The sequence below is a fragment of the Heptranchias perlo genome, chromosome 3 (assembly GCF_035084215.1).
Source record: "Heptranchias perlo isolate sHepPer1 chromosome 3, sHepPer1.hap1, whole genome shotgun sequence".
In the NCBI taxonomy this organism is placed as follows: domain Eukaryota; kingdom Metazoa; phylum Chordata; class Chondrichthyes; order Hexanchiformes; family Hexanchidae; genus Heptranchias; species Heptranchias perlo.
Genome location: NC_090327.1, coordinates 41,765,401 through 41,787,142, shown reverse-complemented (window position 1 = coordinate 41,787,142; position 21,742 = coordinate 41,765,401). Strand labels below are relative to the sequence as shown.

The 21,742-nt window shown below is 44.3% G+C and overlaps 1 protein-coding gene across 1 annotated transcript in view; it reads left to right on the top strand.

Annotated features, from left to right (window-relative positions):
* The window catches only part of si:dkey-22o22.2 (neural-cadherin), a 222,235-nt gene that overhangs the window by 190,189 nt on the left and 10,304 nt on the right, over positions 1-21,742 (top strand). Inside the window, exons 23-28 of the mRNA XM_067977013.1 lie at positions 622-836; positions 1,514-1,641; positions 2,509-2,636; positions 8,935-9,058; positions 14,398-14,578; positions 20,846-21,012. Coding sequence (XP_067833114.1) covers positions 622-836; positions 1,514-1,641; positions 2,509-2,636; positions 8,935-9,058; positions 14,398-14,578; positions 20,846-21,012 — 943 coding nt within the window. The remainder of the gene's footprint in view (positions 1-621; positions 837-1,513; positions 1,642-2,508; positions 2,637-8,934; positions 9,059-14,397; positions 14,579-20,845; positions 21,013-21,742) is intronic.

Below are 21,742 nucleotides of genomic sequence, written 5' to 3'. Positions count from 1 at the left end.
ATTTCAGCTACAACTGTCCTGTGTACTTAATAATACTTTCACATTCTTACTGCTTACATCTTTTGGCATCAATCACTTTTAGCAAGTCTAATCCTTCTGCACAAAACAAACTCGGCTGTGAAATATTCATACAGGGTGTCTTAAACCTCAATTAAACCATTTGGTAAGGCATAATAACACTGAGCTAACCAGCCACTTGGCGCATTAAATATCCTTGTTTGAATACAGTTGTTTTATATACTGCAGCATATACTCACATTTAACCAATTTATTCAATTCAGCATGTGAGTGGAGTGTTCACCAATGCTTTACAATAGCAGAATGAGAAAGAATAAAACAAGAAGTAGGAGAAGTTATCCTTTCCAATGGGTTTACAAGCCAGGAACCAATTACGTGGCGTTGACAGAGGAGCGGTGTCTGCATTGTTGCATCTTAGCAGATAGATGCGCATTGATGTCATGACCAGAAATCTTCTGCTATGTCTTACCTGTACCTGTGAATTTCTACATCAGATTTTCTTCTTGTAACTTTTCCTAAAAACTCCCTTCTAAACTCCCATGTCACTCAAAATGCAACAATATGTCTATGCGTTATTAATCTGTTCCTTCTTTGCGTGGATAGGTGTCAATGCAATCCAATGTTTGATGGGCCAGAATGTCAGCAGACAAGGTACACATTTAGAGATCATGGTTATGCCTGGTTTCCTCCTATCAAGCCTTGTTTCAAGAGCCGAATTTCTCTAGAGTTCCTCACTGAAACTGCCAATGGGCTTATGCTCTACAATGGACCACTCACACATGTGCATTCTGGAGAGCCTGAAGACTTCATCGCGTTAGGTACAAATGTCAGGCACAGAAGAAACATGAAATTCTATTTTATGATTTTTTAAAATAATTACAGAACATGTAAAAACATTTTTTTTGACTAGGCTTCAATTTGATAACTTTTTAAAATTTAATTTCAATCTGATTTTCTCCCCATATGTTTCTCCTAAAGATTGTGACTCATGATGAATTATAGTTCCATGGGGAGCAGTGGTCCTGTAATTGCACACTTGTCATCCTGGACAGTGAATATTGAGGATTATTGAGGACAAACCTGGTCCTCATCTAATGTCCTTTCATGCAAGCTTTCAGCAGTAATAACTGGTCAGTGATCGAGTGGGAGCCCTATTTACCCTCCCTAACACAGCAGACATCTAGTAATGACTAAGCAATGGAATTGGAGGACTGGTCAAATTCCCCATTGTTCATATAGTTGGAATAAACAAGCAAGAAAAGTTAATCTACCGCTAGAGCCTCAATGTCCAACTTTAAAATATATCTCAATATTTTAGAGAGTTTATCTTTTACATTTACTCTTTAGTACTAGTCATATATTTTGAGTAAACTGAACAAATTCTATTTTTGATTGAGGATAAATGATTCTGGACAATCAGTATTTTCTTTTCAGAAGCTGAGGTTTTAAGATATATGTCCACTCAAGCCCTAAGTTATCACATTTTTCCCCACAGAGCTCAGGAATGGAGTTCCTTCACTCAGCATTAGCCATGGTTCAGGATCACTCCATCTCCAGCTGCCACCTGACGTCTTTGTTGCAGATCGACATTGGCACAGGCTGGACATTATAAGTGATGGAAAGGTGTGTCTGATTGTACAGGACTATTTAGAAGGAGAATTTGCTTAGGCATCTGTTGATTCCATAAATATTCTTCACTGTTTGCTTATATGAGAAGGTAATTCCTGGAATTATTGACACAATGCTGAACCTGAGAGAATATCAAGCGCCAACCCAAAATTTGTAGCAAGCTCTTTTGGCCTATCTCGTTTGGAGATGGCGTGTCACTCACATCGTACCTTCTGAATAGTTGGAAGATGTAATCATTCAGAATATTTACTGTTTTGTGCTCATCTTCAGTATCAAGCCTGACTTCATCTTTTATTGTGTTCTTCTCCTCTACGACTGCCCTCTCATTGTTGTCATGCTGAAAGAATGTTTTACTGTTGTGTTCAACTTCTGCTGTTCTGCTTTTTTCTAGATCTCTCTTTGCCTCTGAACATCCTTTTAATGTGTTTCAGCATTTTCTTCATTCTCGTGAACCCTTTTCCTCTTTTTCTCTGCATGATTTGTAGAGGTCATTTTTCCTCCTTAGCTTTGTTTGTGAATTTATTTGTTAATCCATTTAGGATCATGCTTGTTTAGTGTAAGCTTGTTGATTTTCGGCATATATTTATCCTGCATGGTCAGCATTATGCCTTTAAAGGTGTCCCACTTGTCTTCAACTGATGTGTTGTTGAACAATCTGCCCCAAAACAAATAAATCCTTCATTTCATTGAATTTAGCCCCTTTAAAATTATGTCTCCAGGTCTTAGGTATTTTTGATTCCCAGATAAACTTTATCATTCTGTGGTCACTGACTCCCAGGGATGAAATTGTTCCCATAAAAGATTATGTGCTATGCAGTAGAACATCATTGAAATAAGTCTTCATTTTGAACACCATTACAGAGAGTGAAAATGACCCTTGACCATTGCACTGGTGCTGCAGTGAATGAGAAGGAAGGCACTGGCAGAGGCTTGTCAGAAATGGACCGCACTGTCTGTGAAATTTCAGGGGAAACCCCTGGAGAAGCAAGGTAAAAAATATGATTGCATATTTTGAAGTATTATAATCCTTGTTCTGTTGTGAAATTAGCAAAAATCCCTAAGAACTATTTTGCAGCATTGTATATTCAATCATTGTTACCCATGATTCAACACGCAGTGAAATGTCAGAAGCCCACACTATTCTCCATTCTCTTACTGGAATCTTTCAGAATATCTTCACTTATGGCTTGGAGTTCCTCACCAAGTGAAGCTCAAAGTAAGCAGAAGTCCATTTATCATTTCTAATTTATAAATATCATTATAAAAATTCTAAGGCACTAAATTATTCCCTGTCTATACTTTTTTGCCATTTAACCACATAAAGGAGTGTTGTTGCAGTTGTATCCATCCAGGCGAGTGATGAATATTGCATCACACTTCTGACTTGAGCCTTGTAGATTATGAAGAGGCTTTGAGGGTCAGGATCTGAGCCGTCCATTGGAGAGTACTCAGTCTCTGCCTTGCTGTTATAGCCACGGTGTTGTTACAACTGGTCCAGTTAAGCTTCCAGTCATAAGTTTCCTTATGGGGATTCCCCTGTTTGCTATCCTAATGGAGAAAAAAGGAAGGGAGCAAAGGAGAGTGAGGCAGCATCAAAGGAGGTATGAGGCCAACTCACTGTTACTCCCTCACAACAAGTATCCGGACACAACGGATCTTATGGGGAACTGAGTGAGGAACTCTGTCTTCAGCTACTTTGTTTTCATAAGAAAGGCGTCGATGAGCTTTTGATGAGGTAACGGAGAGGGTTGATGAGGGCAATGCGGTTGATGTGGTGTATATGGACTTTCAAAAGGCGTTTGATAAAGTGCCACCTAATAGGCTTGTCAGCAAAGTTGAGCTACGCCGTCATCTGCACAATGACCTGCAGCCCTGAATAAGTAATAGAACAGCTCTGTCCATGGCCGTCAACATCAGTACTGCCCTCCATTTTTGTGTTGCTGGAACCGTCCAAAGCTGCAATCGGGGACTTGTGCAACATCAGGCAGGAGACCATCCAAGCTTGAATGTGCCGGATCACCGATACCATCTTCAGGAGAGCTGGGGAATTCAACCATTTTGGGATAACTCCAGGACAATTCAGTTCTATCATGTTGCTGGATTCTCCAGAGTTAGGGCACACAGCTGACAAAAGCTGGGGGATGAAAACAACATAACAAGCACCCTTACCTGCTGTGCCTCCAAGAAACTTGCCGACATCATAAGTTGCTTCACAGAATCATAGAATCACAGAATGGTTACAACACAAAAGAAGACCATTTGGCCTATCAAGCCCATGCCGGATCTTTGTAAGAGCAATCCAGTTAGTCCTATTCCCCCGCTCTTTCCCTGTAGCCCTGCATATTTTTTCCTTCAAGTATTTATCCAGTTCATTTTTGAAAGCCACAATTGAATCTGTTTCCACCACCCTTTCAGGCAGCGCATTCCAGATCATAACTACTCGCTGAGTAAAAAAGTTTTCCTCATGTTGCCTTTGGTTCTTTTGCCAATCACCTTAAATCTGTGTCCTCTGGTTCTCAACCCTTCCGCCAATGGGAACAGTTTCTCTTTATTTACTTTATCTAAACCCTTCATGATTTTGAACACCTCATCAAATCTCCTCTCAACCTTCTCTGTTCTAAGAAGAACAACCCCAGCTTCTCCAGTCTATCCATGTAACTAAAGACCCTCATCCCTGGAATCATTCTAGTAAATCTCTTCTGCACCCTCTCTAAGGCCTTCACATCCTTCCTAAAGTGCAGTGCCCAGAATTGGACACAATACTCCAATTGTGGCCGAATCAGTATTTTATAAAGATTCAACATAACTTCTTTGCTTTTGTATTCTATGCCTCCATTTATAAAGCCCAGGATCCTGAATACTTTTTTAACTGCTTTCTCCACTTATCCTGCCACCTTCAAAGATTTGTGCACATATACCCCCAGGTCTCTCTGTTCCTGCACCCCCTTTAGAATTGCACCCTTTAGTTTATATTGCCTCTCTTCATTATTCTTGCCAAAATGTATCGCTTTGCACTTCTCTGCATTAAACTTCATCTGCCATGTGTCCGCCCATTCCACAGCCTGTCTATGTCCTCTTGAAGTCTATCACTATCCGTATCACTGTTTACTACACTTCCAAGTTTTGTGTCATCTGCAAATTTTGAAATTGTGCCAGTACACCTAAGTTCAAGTCATTAATATATATCAAGAAAAGGAGTGGTCCTTGTACTGACCCCTGGGAAACACACACCTTCCTCCAGATGGAAAAACAACCGTTCACCGCTACCCTCTGTTCCCTGTCACTTAGCCAATTTTGTATCCGTGCTGCCACTGCCCCTTTTATTCCATGGGCTTCAATTTTGCTGACAAACCTATTATGTGGCACTTTATCAAAGGCCTTTTTAAAGTCCATATACATAACATCAACCGCATTGCCCTCATCCATCCTCTCTGTTACCTCATCAAAAAACCCAATCAAGTTAATTAAACACAATTTGCCTTTAGGAAATCCTTGCTGGCTTTCCTTTATTAATCCACACTTGTCCAAATGACTATTGATTGTCATTTCTAAAAGCTTCCCCATCACCGAGGTTAAACTGATAGGCCTGTAGTGGTCGGGTTTATCCTTACACCCTTTTTTGAACAAGGGTGTAACATTTGCAATTCTCCATCCTCTGGCACCACCCCCATATCTAAGGAGTATTGGAAGATTATGGCCAGTACCTCCGCAATTTCCACAGTTACTTCCCTCAGCAACCTAGGATGCATCCCATCTGGACCATGTGACTTATCTACTTTAAGTACGATGTGTAGATGCCGGTGATGGACTGGGGTTGACAATTGTAAACAATTTTACAACACCAAGTTATAGTCCAGCAATTTTATTTGAAATTCACAAGCTTTCGGAGGCTTCCTCCTTCCTCAGGTGAATGTTGTGGAGAATGTACTTTAAGTACAGCCAGCCTTTCTAGTACCTCCTCTTTATCAATTTTTAGCCCATCCAGTATCTCAACTACCTCCTCTTTTACTATGACTTTGGCAGCAGCATCTTCCTTGGTAAAGACAGATGCAAAGTACTCATTTAGTACCTCAGCCATGCCCTCTGCCTCCATGAGTAGATCTCCTTTATGGCCCCTAATCGGCCCCACCCGTCCTCTTATGACCTGTTTACTGTTTATACGCCTGTAGAAGACTTTTGGATTCCATTTTATGTTAGCCACCACTCTATTCTTACACCCTCTCTTTGCCGCTCTTATTTCCTTTTTCACTTCTCTTCTGTACTTTCTATATTCAGCCTGGTTCTCACTTGTATTATCCACGTGACATTTGTCATGCTCCCTCTTTTTCTGCTTCATCTTACTTTCTATCTCTTTTGTCATCCAGGGGACTCTGGCTTTGGTTGCCCTACCTTTCCCCCTCGTGGGAATGCACCTAGAATGTACCCGACCCATCTCCTCTTTAAAGGCCGCCCATTGTTCGATTAGAGTTTTGCCTGCAATCTTTGATTCCAATTTACCCAGGCCAGATCTGTTCTCATCCCCCTGAAATTGGCCCTCCTTCAATTTTTACTCTAGATTGCTCCTTGTCGTTTTCCATAACTAATCTAAACTTTATGATACAATGATCACTATTTCCTAAATGTTCCCACACTAACACTTGCTCCACTTGACCCACTTCATTCCCCAGAACTAGATCCTGCAATGTCTCCTTCCTCGTTGGGCCCGAAACATACTGATCAAGAAAGTTCTCCTGAACACACTTCAGAAATTCCTCCCCTTCTTTGCCCTTTACACTATTACTAACCCAGTCCATATTAGAATAGTTGAAGTCCCCCTTTATCACTACTCTGTAGACCTTGCACCTCTCTGTAATTTCCCTGCAAATTTTCTCCTCTATCTCCTTCCCACTAGTTGGTGGCCTATGGAATACACCCAGTAGTGTAATAGGGCCTCTATTGTTTCTTAACTCGAACCAAATAGATTCTGTCCTTGGCCCCTCAAGGACAATCTCTCTCTCCAGCACTGCAATATTCTCCTTAATCAATTCTGCCACCCCCCTCCTTTTCTTCCTCCCCTATCTTTCCTGAACACCTTTTATCCAGGAATATTTAGTAACCAATCCCGCCCTTTTTTGAGTCAGGTCTACAATATTGCCACTACATCATACTTCTATGTGGTTATTTGCGCCTGCAGCTCACCGACCTTATTTACCACGCTTCATGCATTTACACACATGCACTGTAATCTTAGACCTTCTCGTAATCTCTCTTAGTCTGATCCCATCTAAGACCTTACTATTTCTTACTCTAGTGCTATCTGTTTCTCCCAATCTTTTGTGCACCTTGTTTTTCCTTTCTAATGCTACATCCTGGCGCCCAGCCCCCTGCCAAATTAGTTTAAACCCTCCTCCACAACACTAGTGAACCTCGCTGTGAGGACATTGGTCCCAGCTCTGTTGAGGTGCAACTCGTCCACCTTGAACAGAGCCCTCCTGCCCCAGAACTGGTCCCAATGCCCCAAGAATCTGAAGCCCTCCCTCTTGCACCATGCCTCTAGCCATGCATTAACCTGCCTTATCTTCCTATTTCTGTACTCACTAGCGTGTGGCACTGAGAGTAATCTAGAGATTACTACCTTTGAGGTCCTGCTTTGTAACTTCCTCCCTAGCTCCTGAAACTCTAACCGCAGGATCTCATCCCTTTTCTTTCCTATGTCGTTGGTGCCCACATGGACCACGACTTCTGGCTTCTCCCCTTCCCCCTGCAGAATGTTCTACACCCTCTCCATGATGTCCTTTACCCTGTCACCAGGGTGGCAACACATCATGCGGGACTCACGTCGGCGGTCACTGAAACACCTGTCTGTCCCCCTAACTATCGAATCCCCTATGACTACTGTATTTCTACACTTCACTGTGCCCCCCTTTGCAGTCCCATGGTGCCATGCTCAGGACTGCACTCCTTCGAGGTGTCGTCACCCTCACTGGTATGAATACCGGTTGTTTGAGAGTACCACACACCCAGAAGATTCCTGCGCTGCCTGCCTCTTCCTACCCTTTCGGATGGCCACCCACTTGCTATCTTGAACTCTCTGTGGCTGCGTGGTGACCACCTCCTGGAACATACGATCCAGGAAACCTTCAGCCTCCCTTACACTCTGCAGTGACTCCAGCTGCCCCTCAAGCTCAGAAACCCTCAGCTTGAGCTCGAGCAACTGGAAGCATTTCCTGCACATGTGGCCCTCCAGGTCACATGAAGTGTCCTGATGTTCCCACATGGCGCAAGAATTGGAGGCAATGGGTCTCAGCTGCCCATCCATTATATTTAGAAATCTTTTTTTCCTAAACTCCCTTTAGATACTCGATTATTATTAATTTACTTACTGTTTACTTACCCCAATTAACCTACCCTTTTATTCCACGTCTCTCAGGGCTCCTCCTCTCTGTTCATTGTGACGTCACTGTTACGTCACTCTCTCTGTTCTTAGTGAATGGGGAAAGGGCACCTCCCCTGGTGCTCAGCACTGCTTCTCTCGACTAAATTATCTATTTATTTATAGATAATTACTTTTTAGTCTGTTTGGTGTTTTTTACTTTTTAAAAAAAATTCAGCGCCTCCTTCCCCCTCTACACCTAATTCCCACTCTCACCAAATTCTCAGGTTCGCACTCGGTTCACGACCCACTCTGTTAATGATGCGCTCTGTGCTTCAGCCCTCTCATGCTTTTAAACTCTGGAGCAACAAGTTCCCTTCCACCCCCCCACGCCTCTCCCGACCCCCCACCCCCCGCCCCCGCAGTGATTTACTCCTGTGTTGCACAGGGGGTTGCACTCTTCTCCCAATAATGCATATTAAAATGAGTTGACCCCGCGATTTTCAGCACAATTCACTGGCAGACTCAAGTCCGACCCAGCTGGCATAATGGGGATGCAAACCGCAACACAAATTTATGTGGCCATTATCTTTATAGCATCACCTTTGTCAAAAGTCAAACCGTTTGTTACACTTAGAATTGTGCAAAGCAGTAACAGTCACCCTACAATAAAGGAAAATGGTCAAGCAAGTGTGCCATCTTCGGGACAATGGTTTAAACAAAAAGTTATATTTGAACAGTCAAGCGGGACCAAGGCTGGACAAGGTTGATTGGAATGTGGCTTCCATTTTTTAATTTTTTTAATGATTTTGAAAGCCAACCCGTGTAGCCCACAACAAGGACATTCTGTCCTGGTTTGTTTTATCCTTTCAATCTTTGCACTGAGTTGTTCAGATTTGCCGAGGACATCCTGAACTGCTTTTCTTCTCTGTTAGGTTTCTAAATGTTCACCAACCTCTTCAGTTGGGTGGAATCAAAGAGTCACTTCCATATCGCAATGACCAACTGCGTTTCACAGGATTCTTGGGCTGTGTAAGGAACCTGATTGTTGACAGTAAGGTAAGCACTCTCTGCTGTGAATAATTGCTGCTATCTAGTAACTTACTGGGGCAATGTTTGCTGTGGATTGAGACTTTCCACTTCATTTAGGACCCTAAAAAAGTTTGTGCTTTACTTGTAATTCATAGAAAGTAAGTATATAATGTTCCTTCTTCCCTTTGAAGGTTACTTTTTAAATTTATATATATGGGTAGATATTTAACTAGCAATCCGGGCCTAAAACTGGTATAAAAACAGAAAATGATGGAAATACTCAGCAGGTCAGGCAACATCTGTGGTGAAAGAAACACAGTTAACGTTTCAGGTTGATGACCTTTTGTCAGAACTGGAAGAAGTAAAGACTTAACAGTTTTTAAGCAAGTACGGAGCCAGGGATAGGGGGAGGGGGGAAGGGAAGGGGAGGAAAGAACAAAGGGAAGGTCTGTGATAGGGTGGAGGGCAGGAGTGATTAAATGACAAAAGGGATGACGGTGCAAGGCAAGGAGGATGGTAATAGAATAAACAAAGAAATAAAAGATGGGTCTAGAGGAGCTGTAAATGGCAACAGCAGAATCATTACCAGCACCCACTGACTGAAAAAATGGGAGCAGTGGTTATGATCTGAAGTTATTGAAATCAATGTTGAGTCCGGAAGGTTGTAAAGTGCCTAATCGGAAGATGAGGTGCAGTTTCTCGGGCTTCAATTGAACTTCATTGGAACAGTGGAGGAGGCCGAGGACAGAGAGATTAGAATGAGAATGGGATGAAGAATTAAAATGGCATGCGACTGGAAAGTCAGGGTCACGCTTGTGGACTAAAAAGTGTTCAGCAAAGCGATCACCCAATCTGCGTTTGGTCTCCCCAATGTAGAGGAGACCGCATTGTGAGCAGCGAATACAGTATACTAAATTGAAAGAAGTACAAGTAAATTGCTGTTTCGTTTGGAAAGAGTGTTTGGGGCTTTGGACATGAGAAGGGAGGAGGTGAAAGGACAGGTGTTGCATCTCCTACACTTGCACGTGAAGGTGCCGTGGGTGGGAGAGCGGGTGTGGGGGGTGACGGAGAGTGGACCAAGGTGTCGCGGAGGGAGCGGTCCCTTTAGAATGCTGAAAGGGGAGGGGAAGATGTGGCATTGTGCTGGAGGTGGCGGAAATGGCAGAGGATGATCTGTTGAACGTGGAGGTTGGTGGGGTGGAAGGTGAGGACAAGGGGGACCCTATCGTGGTTCTGGTAGGGAGGATTGGGGTTAGGGTTAGGGGTGAGGGCAGAAGTGCAGGAAATGGTCGAGGGCCCTGTCAACCACAGTGGAGGGGAATCCTCGGTTGAGGAAAAAGGAAGACATATTGGAAGCACTGGTGTGGAAGGTGGCATCATCTGAACAGTTGCAATGGAGATGGAGAAATGGGAGAATGGAATAGAGTCCTTACAGGAAGCGGGGTAAGAGGAAGTGTAATCAAGGTAGCTGTGAGAGTCAGTGGGCTTATAGTAGATACTGGTTGACAGTCTATCCCCAGAAATGGAGATAGAGAAGTCGAGGAAGGGAAGAGTTGGAGATGGACCATGTGAAGGCGAGGGAAGGGTGGAAATTGGAAGCAAAGTTGATGAAATTTTCCAGTGCGGGGTGAGAGCAGGAAATGGCACTGATACAGTCATCAATGTACTGGAAAAAGAGGTGAGAGAACAGATTGCTGCAAGTTCAGAGGGAGCTAGATTAGAGTGAGTGAGGAGAGTAGAGAAATTGAGATGGCCGATGTCATGCCAGCAGTTCCCAAGAAAAGATCAAGAGAGGGTAAAAGGCCAGAGGGAGGGGTCTAAGTGAAACAGGAATTATGAAGGCAGGAGAAAGGGTCCACTGTGCAGGGGCAGACTCCTGGCTAAAGAAATGGGCACAGAAGCGAAAGCAACAGAAGAAGAGCTCAGCATCATGTCGAGTTCGAAATTAATTGAGATGGGGGCGTAACGGGATGAAACAGAAGCTTTTGCTGACGATTGATCGTTCGGGTTCAGAGAGGGGAAGGTCAGAGAAGATAGTGAAAACATGACAAAGATTGGAATGAGGGATGGGGTCAGAGGAAAGTGAAGGGGAAGAAGGATCAGGAGGAGCATTGGTATCTAAGGATTGGTTTTTGACGCCAGAAAGGAAGAAAAAAAGTTTTTTATTAAAGCACCTGATAAGGCGAAGGATGAAATGGAACTGCGGACCAGGACAACGCTGAAATAGAGTGAGTCGGTGCTGCTGAAGAAAGAGGTCGAGAGCGTGCCTGTGGCGGCTTATGACGTTGAGCATGGATCTCAGGAAATGGCGAGAGCAGTTGTTGAACGACCGCTGAATATAATGGAGATATCTGTAATCACGGGTGGATCCAAAACATGAAGGGTAGAATTTAAGTTGGAATCCATGTGGAATATGTCGGAGCCGGAGACAGTTGCTGAGGAAAGAGATGCGGCTGTGAAAGTGAGCTTTAGTAGATACCTGGTCAAACATGAGAAGGGAAACAGAAAGCAATGAAGGTGAACAAGATAAATGAGACAAATGGAAATCCCTTCAGAGAGAAGAGCAGAACTCCTTCAAGGTGGGAGTTCCTGGAAGAGAAGTGGCCGTGAATTAAACACTAAAACTAAAGCAAAATACTGCGGATGCTGGAAGTCTGAAACTGGTGTTGCGGATCAGCCTGATTTATGGATTATGGAAACTGCCTGATTTTAAATGGAATTCAATGGAAATAAAATTTGGGCGGTTTCTATATCAGGTGAGCAATATGCAGTGCCAGTTTTACGCCCAGCTGGCAAGTTGAAAATCTACCCCATAGAACATAAGAATCTTTATGATAAAACCTAGCAAATCCAGTCCCTTTTCCATAGATCTTCCCACCTGCTTGTCTTCCCACTATATCGCTCAAAAGCCTTCTCTTTCCAGATCTTGCTGTCTTTTACACCCACTTATGCAGTTTACTTCAGTGACCTTATTTCACACCTCTATTATCCATTGGGTACACAAGTTCTGCCTGACTTTACTTCTAAGTTTCTCATTTTTAACTGGTATCTCCTGGGGGTAGTATATTAGCATGGATTGAGGATTGGTTAACGGACAGAAAAAAAGAGAGTAGGAATAAATGGGTCATTTTCGGGTTGGCAGCTTATAACTAGTGGGGTGCCACAAGGATCAGTGCTTGGGCCTCAGCTGTTTACAACATATATTAATGACTTAGATGAGGGGACCGAGTGTAATGTATCCAAGTTTGCTGACGATACAAAGTTAGGTGGGAAAGTAAGCTGTGAGGAGGACATAAAGAGGCTGCAAAGTGATGTAAACAGGTTAAGTGAGTAGGCGTGAAGGTGACAGATGGAGTATAATGTGGGGAAATGTGAAATTATCCACTTTGGTAGGAAGAATAGAAAAACAGAATACTTTTTAAAAGGAGAGAGACTAAGAAATGTTGGTAGTCAGAGGGGTTTGGGTGTCCTTGCACACAAATCACAGAAAGTTAACATGCAAGAAATTAGGAAGGCAAATGGTATGTTAGCCTTTATTGCTAGGAGGTTGGAGTATAAGACTAAGGAGATCTTGCTGCAATTATATAGGGTTCTGGTGAGACCACACCTGGAGTACTGTGTACAGTTTTAGTCTCCTTAGCTAAGGAAGGCTCTACTTGCCTTAGAGGGGGTGCAACGAAGGTTCACTAGATTGATTCCTGGGATGAGAGGGTTGTCTTATGAAGCAAGATTGAGTAGAATGGGTCTATATTCTCTGGAGTTTGGAAGAATGAGAGGTGATCTCATTGAAACATACAACATTCTTAGAGGGCTTGACAGGGTAGATGCTGAGAGGCTGTTTCTCCTGGCTGGAGAGTCTAGAACTAGGGGTGATAGTCTCAAGATAAGGACCGAGAGGAGGAAAAATTTCTTCACTCAGAGGGTTGTGAATCTTTGGAGTTCTTTACCCCAGAGGGCTTGAATGCTTAGTCGTTGAGTACATTTAAGACTGAGATCAATAGATTTTTGGACACTAAGGGAATCAAGGCATATGGGGATAGGGCAGGGAAGTGGAGTTGAGGTAGAAAATCAGCCATGATCTTATTGAATGGCATAGCAGGCTCGAGGGGCCATATAGCCCACTCCTGCTCCTATTTCTTATGTTCTTATGTTCTTATTTGAACCTTTCACTGTGGTGAACAATTTGCCTAGGTCGATTTTGACATTTCCATTCATAATTTTGAAAACTTCAATTATGGCCACCACAGGATCCTCTCTTTACCAATGAAATCAAGCTTAACTTCCTCAACCTTTCCTCAAAATTTCAATTTCTGCTACCCACTATCATTGCTCATCCTTGTACCTATTCTTTCTTGAATTTTTGTGTTCTTCTAGATGAAGGATTAGTTGTACCATTGAATGTCAACATCAAGTAGCACCAGGTCAGGTACAGAACTGGCCAGATGTAGAGTGAAGCTCCCTCTGCTCTGCTAATGTGCCTTAACCCCAACTTCAGACTATACCACTTATTCCACTTCTCACACAAGTCATCCCAGTAGCCTTTCTGAGTAAGATTGCTAATTTGTTACTGAATTGTGGGCAGTTTTTTTTACTGTGATTCAATACACACCAGGCATTGGATTATTGATTGCCCAAACAAACTTCAGTACTCAAACTCAAATCAGCCAATAAAGAAAGGAGTTCCTCGTCCTATCAGCATAGAATTGATATGAACTTAAGCTTCAGAGGGCGAGTGTGCTAAACTATTGCCCGCTAGTCCCCATTTTTAAAAATTGCTCTAATGCACACTTAACCCAGCTGTTCCTAGCCCCCTTCATATCAGTTGGAATGACAGAAATGATATTGAATCTGTCAGCTCTGTCGCTATTCGAGCAATGGAGTCAGGTTGCAGAAGGGTGTGAGTATTCAGCTGCAATCTGCTCCAGCTGATCACACTTTAACTAGTGCTATTGTACTTGAAATTAATATGTTTTTAATTAGAAGGAGCAGTTCTCATTCACTCCCTCACGTGCATTTCCAGGGTAGCACTGGCAGAGGCCTAACAACAGGTCACATCCCTGCCCTCAGACATGATGGAGAGATTGAAAAAGGAACAAGGGAGGAAATAAGTTACAAAAAATTAAAATAAATACCATCCTTGTTGGTATTCTAGAAATTCTACATGCCTGAGAGTTGAAATATTCAATCATTATTCATTCACACTTGTTATAAGTGTCAATAAATCAATTATTTAAGATTAGGTGATTCAATATACCCTAAATAATAGCTGTGTTTTTAATTTGAAAAGTCTCCCGTTTATATCGTGCTATAATAACATTCAAACTTCAAGTGAAAATCCTAATCTGGTAATTTCTCTCTGGTGCTAGATGTATGACCTGGGAAATCCTGCAGAGTTTCTGAACAGCGCCCCAGGCTGTGCAGTGACTGATGGAGTCTGTCACAGCGCTGGAATATTCTCCTGTGGCATTCATGGAAAGTGTTTAGGAGAATGGGGTTCTTTCAGCTGTGACTGCAAACCAGGCTACACCGGATACAAGTGCGACAAAGGTAACGGCAGCTCCGAGAACAACACAATGAATTGTGCCATCCCTTTGTTCTTTAGGTATTATGGATGTTAACGCACTGTGTGTTACTGTTACCTGTTTCCAATGCTTCAGTAATTTCTTCTGAAACCATTGGCACAATTTTCAAATTGGGTTTAGATTTTATTTGGGGTGAGAGAAAGTGAGCAAAGAGGCTCTCCATTAATTTTGCTTTTCTCAATGCACTGTATTTTAAAACATTGTGCACAAAGCTTGATATAGGTACAATGCCCAAGCATCCGAGATATTGAAGTTTGTTACGAATCCAAATGCCATCATGTTAGTTTTTGTGTATATGTGTGTATGTTATTTTATAATTTCTCCCCATCTCCACTCTTTAGATCTGCAGGGAACTGCCTGGCATTCTCTCAGCACTTGCGGCAATGGCCAAACCTCAAGGTTGGGCAATAAGTGCTGGCCTTGCCAGCGATACCCACATCCCGAGAACAAACAAAAAAAAAGTTAAAGAGCTTCTTATGTGCAGAATCATTGCACAGATTTTTTGTTTCAAACATATACTTTATTCATAAAATTTGTAGAGGTTCATACAAGACAATTCAAATCACACTTCAAACAATTGAATACAGGTCATACAATTTGTAACGTTACATACAGTCCTGATACAAACATTACAGTTACACACCATACATGGTACATACAGGAGTTCATGACACCATTGCACAGTTTTTTTTTCATTAAAATACACTTTATTCATAAAATTTGCAGCAAAACATACAATACAGTTGTCATATCACATTCCAAACGTACACAATACAGATTATATAATTTGTGGGTTACATCAAGTACAGTTCAATGAACACATTGTGCATAATTACAGTTCATGACAGTCTAGGGTGCCTCATTGCATTACACTCAATACAGATATTGATTACAGGTACATTACAGATTCATTACAGGTACATTACATCAATTTGAATTTTACATTCTGCCCGGGGGGGGGGGGGGTTTCCCTGATTGCAGTCCCTCAGTATACAATGGCGGGAAGGCTCTAAATGGTTGCCTTTCCCACAGAGCCTTTGCGGCGGCCGCACCCAGCCTCAGTGCATCCCTGAGCACGTAGTCCTGGACCTTGGAATGTGCCAGTCTGCAACACTTGGTCGAGGACAGCTCCTTGCACTGGAAGACCAGCAAGTTTCGGGCAGACCAAAGGGCGTCTTTCACTGAGTTGATGGTCTTCCAGCAGCAGTTGATGTCTGTCTCGGTGTGCATCCCTGGGAACAGCCCGTAGAGCACAGAGTCCTGTGTTACAGAACTGCTCGGGATGAACCTGGACAGATACCACTGTATCTCTTTCCAGACCTTCCTTGCAAAGGCATATTCCAGAAGGAGATGGGTGACAGTCTCGTCTCCACCGCAGCCTCCTCGGGGACAGCGCGCGGTGGCGCTGAGAGTCCGGGAGTGCCTGAAGGATCTGACGGGAAGGGCCCTTCTCACCACCAGCCTTGCACACTTTACTGCTCTACAGCACAAGGTGTTGGAGCTTCGTCTCACTGAGGCCAATGATGCAGTCCTAGCGTCACTGAGAGCACTGTTCTGAGACACTAGGTGTGTCAAAAATGATTTGAATGATTTTGTCCCATAGTGTAAGGACAGCTTATTTATATAATTGGGCTGTACTCCCAACACAGAAGGTATGATGTGCCAGAACATCACATGAGTGGTGAGCCTTAATATCGGATATGAGTAGACAATGAAGGGCTGCTGTAGGCCTGTGAAACACTGCCATTTGTTGCCAACATAACTACTCCAGGGCACAACAACCCCTTCCTTTGGCCACTGGAATTCATACAAGCAATGGGGAGAAAAGTAGGGTTGCCCTATTGTAAGCAGACAGCTAAGCAGGAGGCAATTTTGGCTGAGACTGAGGCCTAAAAAGGTTAGTGGTTGGGGCTGTTATGGAGGGAGAGGAATCCACTACTACGCCTTCCCCCTCCATGCAGTAACTTGGAGGCTTACTGCTGCTACCCCTGGGACCCTTCACTGCCACCTTTCTCCTCGCAGTCCCTAGTGTTGGCGGAGACAATGGCAGTGTGCAGGGAAATGGAGCGGCTTGAAAGGACCTGACTCCCCACTGACATTTTCATGTGGCAAGCAGGGGAGAGACAGTCAAAGGCCATCCTGGCAGGAGCTGGGGAGGAAATTGAGGCCAGGGCAGGGATATGGCATTAGGCCTCACCACCTGATTTTGCCCCATTTTCTGTAGCTTTCCTGTCTGATTTTGGACAGGATAGCAGCAGGGGTACCATAATTGGGCTCAATTAGAAGAAAATTGAGTTCAATATATCTTCTATCTGTATTTGTTGTATCAGGTTAAGCAAGGTTACAGCACCACTTCCGTAGCAAGCAAGAATAGCAGCAGATCCAAAGCAAAATACTGCAGATGCTGGAAATCTGAAATAAAAACAGAAAATGCTGGAGAAGCTCAGCAAGTCAGGCAGCATCTGTGGAGAAAGAAACAGAGTTAACGTTCTGATGAAAGGTCTTCGACCTGAAACATTGAGCCCGATATTACCAGGGCGACGGGTTCGCGTGGGGGGGGGGCGATTGGGCGCGTGGGTAACGTGTCCGGTGAAATCAGTCTGCCCCGAAGGCAATCGCAGGCTAATTGGATCCACTTACCTCTTGTTCCGGGTTCCCCACTGCTGAGCTGCGCGGTGGGCGGACTGCGCATGCGCAGTAAGGTCTGTCAGCTGGAGGAGCTCTATTTAAAGGGGCAGTCCTCCACTGACTGATGCTGCAAGAAATAGGAAAAATTACAGCATAGAGCAGCCCAGGGGGAAGGCTGCTCCCAGGTTAATGATTCCTCACTCTAGGTATCATTGGATGGGATGAGGAGGAGGGGGAGGACGGAGATCTTCCCCCCAGTGGGCGGGAGGAAGCGGCCTGCCTTGCCACCAAGAAGACCTGGCTCGAGGTGGCAGAGGAGGTCACCTGCACCACCAACATATTGCGCACCTGCATACAGTGCAGGAGGCGCTGCAATGACCTAAGTAGGTCAGCCAAAGTGAGTACACTTACCCATTCCCCTACACTCTGTCTGCCACATCACCGCCCCCACCCCACACCTCCTTCTGCACTGCCAACACTATTCTGTCACATCACCCCTCACACCCACTCAAATCTCATCCTCATCTGACCTGCACTTACTCACCTTGCCAGTACTCATCCCGCCACTACCACTCAACCCAATCCTCATACAGTCTCATGGCTCTATCTCATACTCACCCTCTCATGCATCTCTTTCACGGTCAGCCTCACTCAACCTGCCACTACCTTTGCTGCAGCCACAGGGCATGCATCACATATGTGCAGTAGGAAGCGTAAGGCAAACGTGTCATGAGCATGAAGGGGATGCACAAGGTGTTGGAGGGTTTGTCATGGTTTTTTACTTATATTTAATTTCTGATCAATTCACATTACATATTATATTGGCACCACTACTGCCACGTCTTTGCGAATCTTGTCTGGTTTGTGCAATAATGCCCTTTCCTGAGGATCACAATGAAGACCCACACCTGATGCCACCCATTGTGTCACCGCAGAGTGGGTGTAGGTGTATTTGCAGGGCTCTTTTGTGCAGACAACTGAGAGACGTCGGCGATGTCCCCGGTGGCACCCTGGAAGGATGCGGAGGAGAAGTTGTTGAGGGCAGTGGTGACTTTGACAGCGACAGGTAAGAAGGTGGTGTTCGGGCCAACCGGGAGCAGCTCGGCATGAAGGAGACTGCAGATGTCCACGACTACATGTCGAGTGACTCTGAGTCTCCGTGTGCATTGCTGCTCAGAGAGGTCCAGGAAGCTGAGCCTCGGTCTGTGGACCCTGTGGCGAGGGTAGTGCCCTCTGCGACGCATCTCTCTCTGCCGTTGCCCTCCCTCCTGCTGTGCAGGTGGATGTGTCACAGCACTGTGTTGTGGAGCTCCACGTGTCAGAGGTGGACGGCGTGGCCGGCGAGGCTGGTGAGGCTGTTCGCCCTCCGAGGAGGTCATGACTGCAGCTACGGCGGCCCCCATCCGGAAGATGTACATCTGAGGAGGTCCGCAAGGTAGGTACATGTGTCTGGACCCCGGGGTAAGTGTGCAATTTGGTGAATTTTATTGTTAGGAGGAGGGTGGTGGAGGCCAAACTTTGTCCAAAGTGACAGAGTGACCTCCTGCAATGAGTGAGGGTCTCTCCCCCCCACCTGTCAAATGGACCTTTGCAGCTGCCACAGGCTGATGGCTGCAACACGTCCATTTCAACTGGGAGTGTTTCCCCCAGTACGGGAAACAGTCCCAGTTGTTTGTAAAATCCCAACCCTCCTAAAATATCTCGTTAATCAGGTCTGTAAACGATCTGAAATACCAAGATAAATAGCTTAAGTGGCACCCCGCCGGCTTTAATTGTCGGTGGGAGTCCCACATGCGGGGGCTGCGCGCGCATGTCAGCGCGTCTGTGGGAAACCCGGAAGTGGGTGGGTTGGAGCCGGGCTCCCGCCCCGCCCCGGGAATCCCCGATTTTCAGAGCCCCCCCCGCCAGGAACGCACCCGAGCACGGGTGCTAAAATAGAGCCCATTATCTCTGTTTCTTTCTCCAAGAATAACAACAGTTCTTGTAATGTTGTATTGAGTGGCAGCAGTGCCATCCTATGGAAAGACTTGGATTAACAGATTTTATAGCAGAATCAACTTTAGAATAGGAAAGAGTTAGGGCAAGACAAAAAAAAATATTGAGAACTGAACAGCAGGGCAGAATTTCCTGTTGACTACAATGACAGCATGATTTCGGCAGAATGTGATGTCCACTTGCTCCAGATCTCCACCTCTGACCCCGGCTGGTTTCCTGGGGTCAGCATAATTAGAATAAATTTGGTGGGTTCCGGGTACTGTTTTCATTGAGGATGGGTCACCATGAGGGGTGGGGTTGGGGAGGGAAATTGCTGTGTCATCTGTCAGTGTAGTATGGCCCACAGTGCCATAAAGACATAAGAATAAAAAAAAGTGAAAAGCTTTTTCAAATCTCTTGCCCTGATGGCCCTTAAATTTTTTAATTGCCCCCTGCAGCCCATAGCAACACGAGAGCATATGGTATTCCTAACACCCAGTGTTACTAAGGCACAAATGACCGGAAATATGTTGTATGATGTATTCCTGCCATTTGCATATAATTACAATACGCCTGTGTATAATTGGGTGAATCCATTGAATGCCTGACATCATTGCTGGTGAGAAATCCTGGAAGTGGTGACGGAGATCTGGCGGAACGGCTTCCCGTCCGATTTTCTGTTCCTGCCCGCCCAAGTGGCATAACTGAAGAGGAAATTTGGCCCCAGCATATAAACCGATATTGTCATGCTAACTAGTGGTTCTGTGTGGTGCCAAAGTGGTTGTATGTGGGTTGACACCCTTGAATTTTCAATCTCATCGTATCACTTAATAAATGCCAAACGGAGGGCAACTGCTTTCCCATGGAGAGGGAAGGAATCCTGATGATAAGCCACCTCTGGATCACTCTCTTATATTTTCTAATTTCAGAACTGCATAGGCTGCATTCAAATTTTAATGAGTAGAAAATTGGGAGCACCACAAATCGAGCGCAGTGACCTCTGCACCCAGTTCTCTGATATGCGCTCCCATCAGCTGGCCATCATCCAAGCTGATGAAGTGATGTGAAGTGCTGGGGAAAAAAGCGGTGGAAAAGTAAATGTAAAAATGTGTTTGCTTTTTCCGAATTTCCCCTCCTCCCCCATCTCCTGAAGGCACTGACTAAGATACGGTATTCACGCGGCAGCACCCCTCTGTTACCATACTCTAGTGGCCATTCTTCATGTGTTATTTCAGACATTGTGTGTCGGCAGCTTTTTGGACCATGGAGGGTTTCACAGCCAACACTTTTCTGGTGCTCAGGTCCCCATATGCTCACTTCCCAGCAGAGAGCACTAGCTGATATTGCCTTCCCTAGTCTAATTGAGGCCAATTATGGTACCCCTGCTGCTGCTCAGGCAGAGATACGACCAGGAATCAACCCTGCGACTTATTGGTTTGAATGACTGAATGTTATATCGAATAATACCTTTGCCCATGAAGCTGTTGGGGGACCTTTATAAGGATGTTTTTAATTTAAAAGAAATGTAAAAATACTAAAAGTGCTATTTAACAGTGTTTTATTAGATATTGATTTATTATTTGTGCTTATTGTGTTTTGCATGGCTCTTCATCTTTTGTTTTGCCTGTAGCTCTGCCTGAATGGTCCTTTGAGAAGGACAGCCTAATTCAGTACCAGCAGAAAGGAGCTCTCAGCACTCGCAGGATACAAGTGCAGCTGATGCTTCGTACCCGGAATCCCAACTGTTCTCTCTTCAGCCTAGCATCCAAGGACACAAGCGAATACATTATACTGGAGGTGGCAACCAAAACATTTTTTGTTAAAAACTAAAGTACTAAGTGCATGAATAGAGTATAAACTGGCTGTAATTAACTGCAAAGCTATTGGATGTTGTGATGCATCTAGATCTCCTCAGTGAATTACTGGCATGTTAGTGTGTCATAATTCCCAAGTATCCGTGTAAGTTAATGCATCCACTCAGGGAAGTACATGAACCATCTTGTAACATTGGAGACTGTAAATGGAGATCAAAAATGACAGACAGAGTTCAATGTGGGGGAAGTGTGATGTCATCCATCTGGATCCGAGAAAGACAAATCAGAATACATTTTTAATGGTGAGAGACTAGAAGCTGTGGAGGAGCAAAGGGATTTAGGTGTCCAATTACACAAATCACTAAAAGCTGTACAAAAAGCAATCAAAAAGGATAACGGAATGTTGGCCTTTATCTCAAGGGAGCTGGAATAGAAAGGGGAGGAAGCGATGCTTCAGTTGTATAGACCCTTGGTCAGACCCCATCTGGAGTACTGTGTTCAGCGTTGGGCACCAAACCTCAGGAACTATATATTGGCCTTGAAGGGGATACGGTGCAAATTCTCTAGATTGATACCAGAGCTTAAAGAGTTAAATTATGAGGCTAATTTGCATAAACTTGGTTTGTATTCACTTGAGTTTACATGGTTGAGGAGTGATCTAATTGAGGTCCGTAAAATGATAATGGTATTCGATAGGTTAGAAACAGAGAAAT